Source organism: Rhinolophus sinicus, chromosome 1 (assembly GCF_057876585.1).
Source record: "Rhinolophus sinicus isolate RSI-liver-muscle chromosome 1, RSI-T2T, whole genome shotgun sequence".
Classification (NCBI taxonomy): Eukaryota; Metazoa; Chordata; class Mammalia; order Chiroptera; family Rhinolophidae; genus Rhinolophus; species Rhinolophus sinicus.
In genome coordinates, this window is record NC_142501.1 from 181,071,237 (window position 1) to 181,086,754 (window position 15,518).

Below are 15,518 nucleotides of genomic sequence, written 5' to 3' on the forward strand. Positions count from 1 at the left end.
TGGAAAGAATAATGTTTTCAATAAATGGTGTTGGGACAATTGGCTCTCCACATACAAAAGAATGAACCTGGACATCTACCTTACACCATACAGAATAATTAACTCAAAATAGATCACAGGCCTAAATTTAAGAGCTAAAACTAGAATACAACACTGGAGTAAACCTTTGTGATCTAGGGAGGCAATGGTTTCTTAGATATAACACCAAAAGCAGAGAGATAAAAGAGAAGATTGATAAGAAGGACTTTATCAAAATTAAAAATGTTTGTGCTTTCAATAATATTGTCAAGTAAAAAGAGAACCCACAAATTGGGGAAAATATTTGCAACTCATATATCTGATAAAGAACATATCCAGACTATACATAATCTTATAACTCAATAATAAAAAGACAACCCAATTGAAAAATGAGCAAAAGATTTGAAAAGACATTTCTCTAAGAAAGATATACACGTGGTCAATAAGCACATGAAAGCATGCTCAACATCATTAGCCACCAAAGAAATGCAAATTTCCTGTAAAGGTAAATGTCCAGGGAAATGTAAAAAATAACAAAAATGGGAAATAATAAGTGTTGGCAAGAATATGGAGAAATTAGAACCCTCATCTATTGCTGATGGGAATGTAACATGTACAGCCACTATGGAAAACAGTTTGGTAATTACTTGAAATGTTAAACATAGAGTTATCATATGACTTAGCAATTCTACTCCTCAGTATAAACTTAATAGAATTGAAAACATATATTCACCCAAAAACAGATACACAAATGTTCATAGCAGCATTATTCATAAGAGCCAAAAAGTGGGAATAACACAAATGTACATCAAATGATGAATGGACAAACAAAATGTGGTATATCCATACAATGGAATATTATTCAGCAATAAAAAAGAGTGATATACTAATAGATGATACAACATGGATGAACCTTGAAATTTTTATGCTGAGTGAAAGAAGCCAAGCTCAAATGATCACGTGTTATGATTCCAATTATATGAAATGTGCAAAACAGGCAAATATATAGACATGCAAAGCAGATTAGTGGTGTCTACATCTGGGGTGGAAGGGACAGAGAGAGTGGGAAGTAACTACCAATGGATACAGAGTTTCTTTGGGGTAATGAAAATGTTCTAAAATTAGATCATGTTGATGGCTGCACAACTCTGGGAATATACTGAAAACCGTTAAACTGTACACATTAAATGAGTGCCTTGTATGGTCAGTGAATTATATCTCAGTAAAGTTATTTTAAAAAGAACACAAACAGCTCTAAAACTGAATCCATCTATAAAATTGAATCTTCAAGAACAAAGAAAATGAAATGACATACTGAAAATCAAATACACCAACATGAAGAAAAAGGAGCAAGAAAAGGAAGAGAAAAGAAATAATATGAAATGATAACATTAGACAAAGATTTATTTTCACATTCATTTCTCTTACTGTAGCAAACTATTCAGTTCTGAATATCTGTAAATGATTTAAAACAAAAAAAGTTGTAGGATATACAGAAAGTAGCAAGTCAGAGTTATTTTCATGTATGATAGTAGGTCAGGCTTAAGCAACCACTGACTCCTATTTAATTTTGAAATGCTCCTGAAGGAACATATTTAAAAGCAATATAGAAAAGTTATAATCTCCAAAAGGATGACTATAAGAGTTTAGCTCACCAAAGTTTAAAGGAAAAAAAAGTTCTCTTCTATCATCTTCTTCCTAAACTTTCATTTAAATAAGAAGATTTCATTTAACTTTCTGGAACACTGCTGAGGAAGTGACATATGCCAATACCCCACCATTCTAAATCACTGAGAAATCAAAGATGGCTTACCTTTTCTAATGTACTGAAGGAAGGCCAGGACTGATATCCATATTCTGATGCAAATCGAGCTTTTGGGAAAACGTTCCAATTCCAGCAATCACTGATATAGTCATAAAAATGTATGTCACCAAACTTCGTGTTGTATGGGTTGGCAGAGAGCCAGCCTTCTGCAATGGATTCAGCCCCATTTGTAGGACTAGATGTGATAAAAGGACGAGTCTTGTCTTCCTGAGTTCACAAATAAAATGGTTTGAAGGATAATATTTTCACCCAGTAAAGTACAGATCACTTACTTCTTCAAAAATACTATCAAGTCCCAGAAATGCCAAGTAGCTGGTAGAAAAATAATAGAACCACTTACCTTCCTCCACATTCAACAACCACCAGCACTTTTCTTCTATTTGCCAACCCTTCACATCCTTTCATAAAAATCCTTTCATTAAAAAAGACACTTAGCTTATTCCTCACAGCAGCTGTTCCTAATCTTTTTCGATCATGTCTTACTTCGACTTTACCATCTACCATCATGGACAGTGCACAGTTTAGTGCAAAATATCTCAACCTTGGCATTGAGGGCCTGAAATTTACATTTTGGGCCTGAAAATTTTTTGTTTTGTGTGTATATGTTGGGTGTTGAGGGGTGCCCTATGCATTCTAGGATGTTTAACAGCATTCCTGGCCCCTATCCACTGGATAACAATAGTGCCCCCCCACACCCACACACACACACACACACAAATACATCAACAGACATTGCCAAATGTTTTCTGGTTCCCTGGGAACAAAATCTCCTCCGCTTGAGAAACACTGATCTAGTGGTTAAAAATAGAGGCTATTGAGTCAGATGGACCTAAGTTTAAATCCCAAATCAGAACCTTTTTGTCTTTGGACAGGTCTAAGCCTCAGTAGCCTTATCTGTAAAATGGGGATAACAGTACCTCCTCCATAGGGCTACTGTAAATGGTAAGGAACTCATGTGTGGAAGAGGTGACTAAGTGTCCACCAAAATTCATGTCCCATTTCCATAATACAGAGCTGACCCTAAGAAGTGGCTTCCTAGCTTTTTTGCATCTGTATGGGGACAGGTACCTCATTTTCAACCTCTTCCCCCATTTGCAGGTGAGGGGCTAGGAGATGGTAGAACTGGGAGACAGAAGAAGCCTAGGTCTCTGAAAGGAGGAGCTCTGCCTATCCATCAGGAGCAGCCTTTTTGTAGTGTTTGTGAGTAAGAAACTTTTATTATGTAAACCACTGCAACTCATGGTTTATTTGTTAGAGCAGCTAGCATGTAAGTACTTACTGTAGTGCCTAACACATGGGTAAAGCTCAAAATGCTTTAGGTATTATCATCTCAGTAAATAAACTCACTTCCTATTTCACTGAGAAGAATCATTCATTTAACAAGTATTTGTCAAGTGTTTATTGTGTCAGGCATTTTACCGCACTGTAAAAATACAGAGGGAGAAAACCTACGATGTTGTCAACTATTAACACATCAAATCTCTTTGGGGCACTGACTATGTGACAAACATGCAGTTCTTTCTATGTACTAGAGGTTCAGCACGGAACAAGACAGACATCCTGACTGACCTCTTAAAAGAGTAGATTGAAATCTAGTGGTGAAACCAGATGGTGAACAAGTGTGATAAGTGTGATGAATGTTTTGAAGGAAAAGCACAAGGCTCACTGGAAATATAAAACATTTATATATGTAGAAGGCCAGTAATGCCTCCCTGGAAAATAGATTATTAGAAAATAATTTTCTCAATTTTTCTTCATTAGTCTCACTTTTTATGGTATATATATGCTACATCCATTTTTTCTTGTTGCTCTTCTGTTGGAGAGAAAAAAAGTCCTTATTCTTTTCCTTTGCCAGCCTTTCTGTCTTCTGGTCATCTTATTTTACTTTGGAATTATTATCCTCTACTCTTAAAAAAAAGAGAAAAAAATCTCTCTCTACTGCCTTATTTCTTCAGCCTCTTCCTCAAACTCTTCCAAATAACAGAAGAGGAGAGAACACTTCCAAACTCATTATATGAGGCCATTGTTACCCTGATGCTGAAACCAGAGAAGGACACCATAAAAAAGAAAATTACAATCCAGTGTTTATGATAAACCTAAATGCAAAAATCCTCAACAAAATATTAGCAAACCAAATTCTAAACTACATTAAAAGAATCACACATCATTATCAATTGGGATTTATTCCAGGGATGCAAGGACGGTTCAATATTCACAAATCAATTAATATGATATACCACATGAACAAAATGAAGGATAAAAATCATACGATGATGTCAAAAGATGCAGAGAAAGCACTTGACAAAATTCAACATCCATTTATGATAAAAATTCTCAACAAAGTAGGTATAGAGGGAATGTACCTCAACATAATAAAGTCCACATATGACAAGCCCACAACTAACATCATACTCAACAGTAAACAGCTCAAAGCTTTCCCTCTGATGTCAGAAACAAGAGAAGGATGTCCACTCTCACTGTTTTATTCAACATAGTATTGCAAGTCCTAGCCAGAGCAATTAGGTAAGAAAAAGAAATAAAACTGTTATAACTAATACATAAATTCAGTAAAGTTGCAGGATACAAAATCAATATACAGGAACTTATTGCATTCCTATAACTGAATAATGAACTATCAGAAAGAGAAATTAAGAAAACAATCCCATTTATAATTGTATCAAAAAGAATAAAATATGTAAGAATAAATTTAACCAAGGAGTTGAAAGACCTGTATACTAAAATCTGTAAGACATTGAAACAGACATTGAAGAAGACACAAATAAATGAAAAGATATTCCATACTCATGAACTGGAAGAATTAATATTGTTAAAAGGACCATACTAGCCAAAGCAACCTACTGATTCAATTCAATCCCTATCAAAATTCTATTTTTCACAAAAATAGAATGAACAATACAAAAATTTGTATGGAACCACAAAAGACCCTGAATAACCAAAGCAATCTTGAGATAGAAGAACAAAGCTGAAGGCATCACACTCCCTGACTTCAAACTATATTACAAAGCTATTGTATAGAGAACCTAGGAATAAACCCACACATGTATGTCAAGTAATTTATGTCAAAGGAGCCAAGCATATGCAATGGGCAAAGGACAGTCTCTTTACTAAGTGGTGTTGGAAAAACTAGACAGCCACATGCAAAATAATGAAACTGCACTACTACCTTATACCACCCACAAATATTAACTCAAAATGAATTAAAGGTAAGACCTGAAACCATAATACTCCTAGAAGAAAACATAGGTGGTAAACTCCTTGACATCCTCTTGGCAATGATTTTTTGGATTTAACAACAAAAACAAAGGCAACAAAAGCAAAAATAAACAAATGGACTGCATCAAACTAAAAAGCTTCTGCACAGCAAGGAAACCATCAACAAAATGAAAAGGCCAGCTACTGAATGGGAGAAAATATTTGCAAATCCTATATCTGATAAGGGGTTAATATCTAAAGTATATAAAGAATTCATACAACTCAATAGCAAAATAACAAACACTCTGATTAAAAAATGGGCAGAGGACCTGAACAGACATTTTTCAAAAGACATACAGATCTCCAACAAGTAGATGAAAAGGTGCACAACATCACTAATCATTAGGGAAATACAAATCAAAACTACAATGAGACATCACCTCACATCTGTTAGAATGGCTATTATCAAAAAGAAATGCTTGTCTTGTATTATCAAGGCAAAGATGTGGAGAAAAGGGAATCCTTGTGCACTGTTGGTAGGAATGGAAGTTGGTGCAGCCACTATGGAAAACAGTATGCAAGTCCTCAAAAAATGAATAATAGAACTATCATATGATCCAGCAATCCCACTTCTGGGTATTTACCCAAAGAAAACAAAACACTAACTCAAAAAGATATATGCACTCCCATGTTCCTTACAGTATTATTTACAATAGCCAAGATATGGAAACAACCTAAATATCTATCAATGGATAAAGAAAATGTGATTACACACACACACACACACACACACACGCTGGAATATTGTTCTGCAATAAAATAGAATAAAATCTTGCCATTTGTGACGTGGATGGATCTTGAGGGCATTATGCTAAGTGAAATAAGTCAGAAGGAAAAAGGCAAATACCATATGCTTTCACTTATATGTGTAATCTTAAAACAAAATAAAACAAAACAAAAAAACAAGCTCATAAATACAGAGAACAGTTTGGTGGTCACCAGAGGTGAGGGGTGGGAGGTGGATGGAATGGGTGAAGGGAGTAAAAGAAAAAAAGAGTCTCTAGTGCTCTCTTATGAAAAGAAAAAAGAAAAGAAAAATACCTACAGCACAGTTGAGTCAGCTGTGTTTTTTTCTCCTCCCTGTCTATGGGAATCTTCTGGTTTGTGTATTTGCTTCCAGGGGTAACTGCAGACATCCACAATGGACACACACAAGCAAATGAAAACACACACGCACACATGCACGCACGCACACACAGGAAAGGAAGTGACTTCCACACCCAAACATTCCTTGCACTGACAATCCTGGCGTCTCAACCTGCACAGCTGCTCCCAGCTAACATACTCTAAATGAAAACATGTCTACTTAAACTGAAACTTAAATTCTAGATGAAATGTTATGTTCCTAAAAAACATAAATATCCATAGTTCCAAGAAGTTGTGATAATAAACATAGGAGAAATTAAATACATGGGGTGGGGGTGGGGGGATGTATGTCCCTCAAAAAGGCACTGGGCCCAGAGTGTTTTATGGGTAAATTTGTCTCAATAAAATCAATGATCTCTGTTTTATTTAAATTGCTCATAGACATTTTTTTAAAAGCCTCCAAATTCATTCTCTGAGGTGAGCTCAAACACATACACACATACCAAATGATACAAGCTGGGTTCTCTAGGCCAAATCTGTCTTGCCAATACATACATTTAGATAGTATTTTTTAAATCCTAAATATGTTATGAGCTCCAACATGCAATCTCCTATTACCACAGTCCCCTCTTCTCTCTTTGTGAGCCTCACCTACTCTACTTTACTCAATTTTTTAAAACAAATTTGGTTTGGCTCTTCTAAGTATTTGAGTTTATAATTCTTACTATAGACCAATTTCACTTATGAATATGAATTTTTTAATGCTAACTAAAATATTAGCAAATCAAATCTAGTATTGAGTGAAAAAGGAAAGTATTGTTAACTATACAAAGCTTATACAAGGACCAGGTTGTCATTAGCAAATTAATTCACATAATTCACTATCTTAATATATTGAAAAAAGAAGAAGAAGAAAAGGAAAAGAAGTGATTGAATCATCTAATGTAAATATTCTCAACCTTTGGGGATCCATGGATGGGCTCCAAAGTATGTGTGACAAGCTGCAATTATAAGCACAATATTGATGTATGGGGGGTGAGTTCCACAGATATGTTAATTTTTAAAGAAATTCCCAACCCTTGAATCTTTTCACATGCTGCACCATTTCAATGGACTACTCTGCATTAAAATGATATTGTTAAAGGTTGTCCTAAAAAGGGGCCATAAAAATATACTATACCAATATTCAAACTGCTCCATCTCTACAACAGGTTCTTAAATTCTACTGCATTAAAAACCATTACTTACGGCCAAGACGACCTTACGGATGTTCTTCACATACAGTTTCACATAATCTTTGATGTAGGTACCCATGTGACTGAAGTCTATGTGATACCAATTCATCATCAGAGCTGCTTCATTTTCATTATTTCCACTCCATGTAATGATGGAGGGATGAGATTTCAGTCTCCTGACCTAAAATTTAAGAAAACACAAAATAATTTTCAAATGCTCAACATAAAAAAACTCAGAGCTATAATAATTCATAAAATTATAGCCATTGAACTTCTGCACATAAATTCTCATGTGCCAGAAAACCCATTAGAAAATGGCTAGTAATTTTACTTGTGGGAATCCATTGCAAGAAATCTCTGAGATTCTCTTTATCTAGATTGTATAAACGCCAATAAGTAGGGTTCCTCTTCTCTGCTATATCAAAACTGAAGAAACTATAATCCTTTTCATTAAACAAGAAAAGTAAATCAACCTTATCATTATCTGACTCGTCAGAACAAAGTTTTAAGAAATACAGAAGGCAGGTGACATTGCATTACATAACGGGTTAGTTTCAAAGAGCAAGTTGGAGTTTCATGTGATGACACAAATGAGGCAGAACAAAGACTGCAGCTGAAAAAGGTATCAAGTTTCCCATGCAGTCTCCATCAAGGTCAACAACCATATGGATAACTGGAGAGGGTTTTACAAAGCAAGTGAGCACCAGATACTCAAGGAATTAAAGACAATGTAGGGAATAGTCTAAAGAAAAAAAGATTAGGGCATCAAGGTGATGTCTCCTGAAATAACTATGAATGTCACATCCTGAGAAATCAACTAAGCTAAGTAATTAACTGACTATATCTAAACATAGAAGAAGAAATTAGAGAATCTACTGAAAACCCTTCCGGCCTTAAGAACTGAGGTCTGCAGGAAGTGGGCTCACTGTGGGCGCAGCCCTACATAAAGGTGAAGGATCCAGTTCTTCTGACACACTGGGAGATGTACCCCAGGAGAGAGGGCAATTAAATCTTTTTGAGGACAACAGAGTGAATCAACTGGTCAAGAGAAATTCTTTGGGAACATGTTTTAGCAATATAACCTCACTGGTGTTTACAACTAATCTTTCACTGCCATGGATGTTACAGTGATGGATCCTAGCTGATGTTCTCACTGTGGTCTCATTCAAGATGGTAATTCCTACATGACACAGAGATGCATTAAGGATGGATTAAAGAGATATATCTCATTTTTAAAAATTAACAACTTGTGTTTTTCCAAACCATCCTTATAAACAGTATTTCCTTTATTTGCCTCTACATATGCCGAGGTAAGTGAGGGCTGCTACCAATGGTGACGGGGATGCTTACGGTGCTGACAGAAACACAAATACAATACTGAAGAAGCAAAAAGCTTCAGTGACTCTGTGACACCCTTCTAACTGAGCTAGAATTTTATGGTAAGCTTTACTTTAAAACGTTAACAAATTCTGCATAAAAAATTCTCTACTTTAATAATATATAAAAGAATTGAAGGCACGTAGGTATCACATTTTAATTATTTGTATGAAAGGAAATTAAAAATAAAACTGAAATGTTTGCAACCTACATAATTATAATTAATCCTTTAAAAGATATTCATTCATCCATCCATCTATCTACCTGATGAATAATCCAGCCAGGGAGTGGGGCTACGGAGGGGACCAAACCCAAGCCTCAGGGAGATTACAGTCTTGCAGGGATGACAAAACTTGAACAAGAAGTTCAAAGTGTGATGTGTGTTACAAAGGGCAAACAACCTCATCTAGACTTGCAGATTTAGACAGGTTTTTCCCAGAGAAAGTTATGGTCAAGGTAAGAGGGGCCAGAACAGAATGAGTGAGGTGGTCCACGAGGGAGGGTGACGGGGATGGCATACCAGGGCACACAGCTTGATGAGGTGCAGGGGTAGGCAGACAGGACAGGGCCTGTGAGGAGCTCCATCTGGAGGGCTTTGAGCAAGGGATGATTTAATTTGTACTTTTTAAACCTTTTTTTTTTTTTTTAAATAAAACACAGATGAGAGAAACAGATTATGGCACAGTAAATTATTATAAAGCAATCACCCTGTAACTACCACCCAGACCAAGAAAGAAAACTTTATCAACCACCTCAGAAGCTTTCATGCGACCCTTCCCGAGCACAGTCCCTTCCTCCTTCCAAAGTAACTGCAATCTTGAGTTACAGTAACCATGTCCTTGCATTTATTTTGGGTTTTTTTTCATCCAAATATACATATCCACAAACACTACAATTATGAACTCATGTATTCAACACACTTGACAGATTTCAACCCACTGATATTTTTATCCTTAGTGAACTTCAAATTGCCCCATTTTGGTTGGTCAGTGTCTGTCAAAGTTCTTTCGACACATCTTTGATAGCTTCCTTGTTATTCGCGTGCCAAAATATTCCAGGATCATCTAGTATGTTTCCTGTCCTAGACCTGGAATCAGCCGTTTCTCTAAGAAGCCCTTCTCTTAACAGGAAAGGTTATTTCAATATAAGGATGCTCAGTATTACTAGGTTATTCATTGTTTCTAGGCCTGTTCAGTGGACAGAGCTAGGGTATACTAACTTCCTTGCATTTATAGATCTATACACATAAATATGTGTGCATATGTGGAATGCAAAAGACAGGAGTCAAGAAGCACTTTAAAACTTTGACCTGAGAAATTCAAAGGCTGGCATTGCCATCTATTGAAAACTGCAGGGAAAGCAAGTTTGAAGAAGGTCATGTAAGTTTGGTTTGGACATGTTATATTTGGGATGCCTAGCAAACCTCTAAGGAGTTGGCAGCTGGATATCAGACCCAGGAATTCAGCAGAGCAGTCAGGGCCCAAGATAAATGTGCGAGTCGTACAGGTGGTGGTAAAGCCGTGAGGCTGGATGGAACAGAGATTTAACAAAAGGCAAAAACGAAAATGTGTTTTCCTCCTTCTCAGAATGCACCTCAATAACGCACCTGGTAAGTAACTTCCGCTCTCACTGAATCCATGAAGTCCCGATCAGTTGGATAAAGGGCACAGGCAAACATAAAATCCTGCCATACCTAGCAAATTAGATAAAAGGTAAAAGCATTTCCGTAGACTATATTACACAGAAAGAAAATCTTCACTCTGAACTGTGGGGATTACCTTCCACACAAAAGAAAAATCAAGTTAGTATGATGAGTGTGATCATGTGAGCACTGCTATGCATGGGGAAAGGCACTCACGGTCCCCGGGACTTTCCAGAACTGCACAAAACTGTAGGGAAACCTGAGAAGGGAAAAAATGTTAGGCAGGCAGAAAAGAAAGAGAAGAATGGAGAATTCAAATAAAGAAATATTAAGCATGTTGAGGGTAATGTGGAATTCAAAAAGAAGCTCCCCCCTCCCCTCCCAGTCCCTCCTCACTCCTAATTCACTCTCATTTTCACTGGGAATTTCGTATAGAAAGATGGACCAGACTCTAAGGAAACATATGTTGTTTATAAAGGAATTAACTTTTCGTGGCCCAAAATTACAACATGGACATTTTCATACTGAAACCACATCAGCTCATTCCCAGAGACGCTGTCGTAAGGCAACAGCTAAGAGCACGGGTCCCAAATCAGTTGGCCTGAGTGGGAATCTTGATTCTACCGCAGCCCCACTGTGTGAGTGTGGGTGAGTTACTTAACCGCTGCATGTGTCAGTTTCCTTACCCATACAAAGGGGACATAGGACAACAGTAACCACCTCATAGAATGGGCATGAAGATGACATAAAATAACATAAGATGACATAAAATAAGATGCACAACACTGAGAGCAATGCCTGGCACTCAGTGAATATTAGAGAATATTGTCACATCACCCTGTCCCTCAGCATGATCAATATTATTATAACTACTACTCTTCTATGGAACGCTTTATATTTCAGAACTGTAATATACCAAAACGAAAAAATATATTTCCTTTGCTTAACCCTCACCAGCACAAAATATGTTGGAGTAGTTAATAAAAACATGAAGCACACTTTTCCTTTATTTAATTTTATTATTTTTCTTCTCTCTAGGTCTTGTTAGCTCTCCTTAAAGTTAAAAGTTTTGAATATTTTTTTTTATGCATACTCTCACAGTACAAAGAAAATTACAGGGAAAAACAGATATATAGTTAGATATAACTAATATAATGTCTCTCATTACAAAATAATTAAATAATGATGATCTTCACTATCAACTATAGCTGTGGGTTTGCAAGATGCCATCTATTCCTTTGCAACAAAAATGGGCTCTGAAAAAAAGAAGGAATGAGCAATATCATCCACTCAGAACACTGGAGGTCAAACTAAGGATATAGTAACGTATCAAGAAATAAAATGCTGTCAACTACTCACCATTATTCCTAACTCATCACAAAGTTCATAGAATTCATCCTGCTCATAAATTCCTCCTCCCCACACCCGGAGAGTATTCATGTTAGCATCCACCACAGATTGCAAAAGGAGCCGTAGCCTATAGGGAAAAGATTTTAAAACAAATGCTAATTTGAAAATTTGGGGTGTTAAAAAAAGACTTTAAAAAGCACACTGATAAACACATTTCAAACCTCGGTTAGAAAAAACACATTTTAAAATTATGATGGTTTGCATATAATGCTAAGTGAAGAAAGTGAGACAAAATTATATATACATTAACTGTAAGCACATAAAATAAACCTAGAAAAATTACGGGTGATATATTTTCTCTGCTTTCTAAATTTTCAGCAATGTTATTATACTATTTTTAAAACCAAACTTTTGTCTTAAAGTTATTCCTATAGAAAAAGTTACAACCCTTGAAAAGTATGAGTTAATGTTATATAACCATTTCGAGCTACAAGACAAAAATCAGAGTTTGAATATTAGTACCGAGCTCACTCTTATCTCCCTTTTTACAATTCCATCAGTTCAGAACTTCTTTCTCCAGGAAATTTCCTTTCTGTGTTTCCAATTCCTGTTCACATTACCCTCAGGAAAGTCTAGAAATTTACAGCCACTTTGAGAGCATGTACCCGCCATCTCCAGACCAGCACCCAGGGCGTACTGTCAGCACGGGAACCCATGGGCAGGTTCACCAATTGGCCCAGCTGTGCTGAACAGCTGCCACCAAAACCAGCCAGCAGAAGAGTGAAGTATTTAAAAGGAAGAGAGACAGCAAATTATCTGTGTCTATGTCTGGAGAATAATCTCATTTCGTATGAAATTCAAAACAATATACACATTTTAAAGTATAAGGAAATTACTACCAGTTTTGGCAAAATTACTTACCAACCACATCTACATTCTAAACACTAAAGAACATACTACAAGGCATAGTTATACATGCATTTGTAAATAAGTTAAACGTGTTTATTTTCACTTCACAAAGTTTATCTTCACTATCACAAAAATAGTAGTTTACAAACCCAATCAGGAAATGTTACTTTCTTTTAAAGTTCTATTCTCAAAGCTTCAGAAAAACACTTGAAATTGTTTTCTAGACTTAGAATATTAAAGATTTTTTTTTAGCTCTTTTTATTAAGGTTAAAGTAAAGGACTATGCAAATATCTTAGCATGAAGAGATAAACATGGGTTTCCATTCTTTTAAAAACATGCACAAAAATATGTAACGTATACTTCAAAAAATGGGAAAAAATAACAAATTATAATCATCTTTTATTTTTCACAGAAACTAACTATCCAAACTGTGCATTAGTCATTTTCTTGTTCCTCCAGAGAAAATATATAATAGTCTTCTAAAATTTGGATGATTTCAGCAGTCTCAAATAGTTCAGCTGTAAGTTATCTATAGCTCATGAGAATGGAATACATAATTTAAAAATCCTTTCCATTCTAAAGTTTCCATCATCCTAGAATTTATATTACCCCTCGGTTTCTTCCACTGGAACTAAAGTAAAAATGTGCAACTCTTAAGCTTTGTAGGGCTGTTAATAAAAAGAGGAATAAGAAAAGAAAGATGATAACTTACAACTCAGAGTTTACTCGATCTTGGAATGAATCTGCTGGGATCCAGTTTGATCCTTTCAGAAATATGGGAAATCCATTAATTTTGAAGTAGAAACTCAGACCAGGCGACCCTTCTATGGGCTCTTCTATAAGTTCCACTGTCCTAAAATAAACCTATCATGAACAGAGTTAAATACTGAAAATCAAATTTAAAATACAAGCAAAAGAGATTAAGAAAAAAAAGAAAAGCAAACTTGAACAATTTACATAAGCACAATTTAATGTTAATTTTCTATTTGCTATGAAGTACTTAGCGTGAAAGTACGCATTTCAGAAAAAAATATATATATACCCATATAAATTATTGAGAGATTTTGTTTTCTCTTTTTAAAAAATGTAGAAGCCATTAAGGACTGAAATATATTGCAGTCTTCCTCATGAAATAGGCATTTGTAATTACAATCAAAGAAATACATTTAAAGATAATATTTCAAAATTAAAACGAAAATTGATACGATTTCACAAAAAAGGGGGTAATTGCTGCCAGTTTAACTGACACATCTTTGAAAAACACATTCTCGTTTCAGTATTGTTAAAATATGCCAAAATGGGCACCTTAGAATCAAAGAAATATAGCACAAGATATTCCATAGTTTAACAACTTTCCAATCTTGATAGCACATTACAGTAAAGTCACTTCGTTAATAGGCAATTTAATCCTAACTAATTATCACATTAAACTCAACGTTTGAGAGAGCTCTCAAAGAGCTCCTCTCCTTTCTAACTGCGTATCTGTGTGAGGTCAGACTTTCCTCACATGTGACGACAAAAAGTACATACTGAAAATTGACTGAATGCAGAAGCAGATGGGAATCCAGCTGTCTTCTATGAAGCAAAACATTAGCGAGATTTACAAACATGTAAAACTATGTGATTATTCTCTCTAAAATTCTTTTTTGTAAATAAATTTATTTTTCATAAAATAACTCCTATAGTAACATGCCATGGGTTTATTATTGAGATTTAAAATAAATAAATATTTAATTCTCAGTTTTAAAATTTACCCACATAAATAAAAGCACTTTGGGGTCTCAATAATTTTCACAAATGTAAAGCAATTCTTAGTCCAAAAAAGTTTGAGACTCACTAATCTGAAAATAGAACTCACTTATTTCTTTATATCTATTAATTCTATTACAAATATTATTAACGAACGATAAAGCACATCTTCCAACTTTTTTTTGTTTGTTTTGTTTTTGGTGTACATTTTCTTATGAAAGACAGCTATTCCTATCTCCCAACTTTATACCTGGGTCAAAGTTAACCTTGAACCACCTGACAGTACCTCAAAGGAAAAGCGGTCAATACCGGCCATTTTTCCCTCTGTGCATTCTTTGACAGGTTAAAGGCTGGTGGGTCTGAGATTAGTGTCAGTAATTCTCCCTGTCCTCTGGCAGCCTTGATAGGTAACATAAAAGCCTTCTTCTACAACAAGTATTTTACTTCATAGAAAATAATAGGCTCTGAAAGAGGTTTTTAAAAAGACCCTCGAATAACACATATTTACATCGAGTGAATATATTGTCTTCTTACTAGATCAAAAATATTTTAAATAGCCCAACAAAGTCAATTACTATCTAAAACTGGAATAAAGGTGTAAACATCTAAGAACCTAAAAGTGTAAGTCAAGCAGTTTGAATTTTAAGTTTTTTAATTCCCAAACTTTTCGATAGTTGAAGGTTCTATTAGCAACTTTGAAATTGGCTTTATGATTGCATTTTTAAAAATAAAAGGGTTAACTTAAAAAGTACAAGACAGTTGAATGAATTTTTTAGACAAGAGTTAAGAATATCTTGACTAAAGGGCTTAAGAGGTGTGTGACTGTTAGGATAATAGTGTACTTCTCAAATTCCTTTCTCTGGGCAGACCAAACAGATTAATATGCAATGAATCATTGATTCATAAACCGAGTATTACTCTCAGCTGTTTGTAATCAAATACTTAAAAGTTTTCATAAAATCACCAGAGTTTCAAAAAAGTAATTTTCTTAAAAAGAAAAAAAAAAACACTTATGTTTAAACACTGGCAAATATTACATGAAATATTTTTCAA

The 15,518-nt window shown here is 35.1% G+C and overlaps 1 protein-coding gene across 2 annotated transcripts in view; it reads right to left on the reverse strand.

The window, feature by feature from the left end:
- MANBA (mannosidase beta) overlaps positions 1–15,518 on the reverse strand; it is a 78,928-nt gene that overhangs the window by 21,475 nt on the left and 41,935 nt on the right. The window contains exons 8-12 of one of the 2 annotated variants that reach the window (XM_019738926.3): positions 13,429–13,580; positions 11,816–11,933; positions 10,421–10,507; positions 7,451–7,618; positions 1,832–2,050 (exon numbers count right to left, since the gene is read on the reverse strand). In XM_019738926.3, coding sequence (XP_019594485.2) covers positions 1,832–2,050; positions 7,451–7,618; positions 10,421–10,507; positions 11,816–11,933; positions 13,429–13,580 — 744 coding nt within the window. The remainder of the gene's footprint in view (positions 1–1,831; positions 2,051–7,450; positions 7,619–10,420; positions 10,508–11,815; positions 11,934–13,428; positions 13,581–15,518) is intronic. The other variant, XM_019738927.3, reaches the window with a different exon arrangement.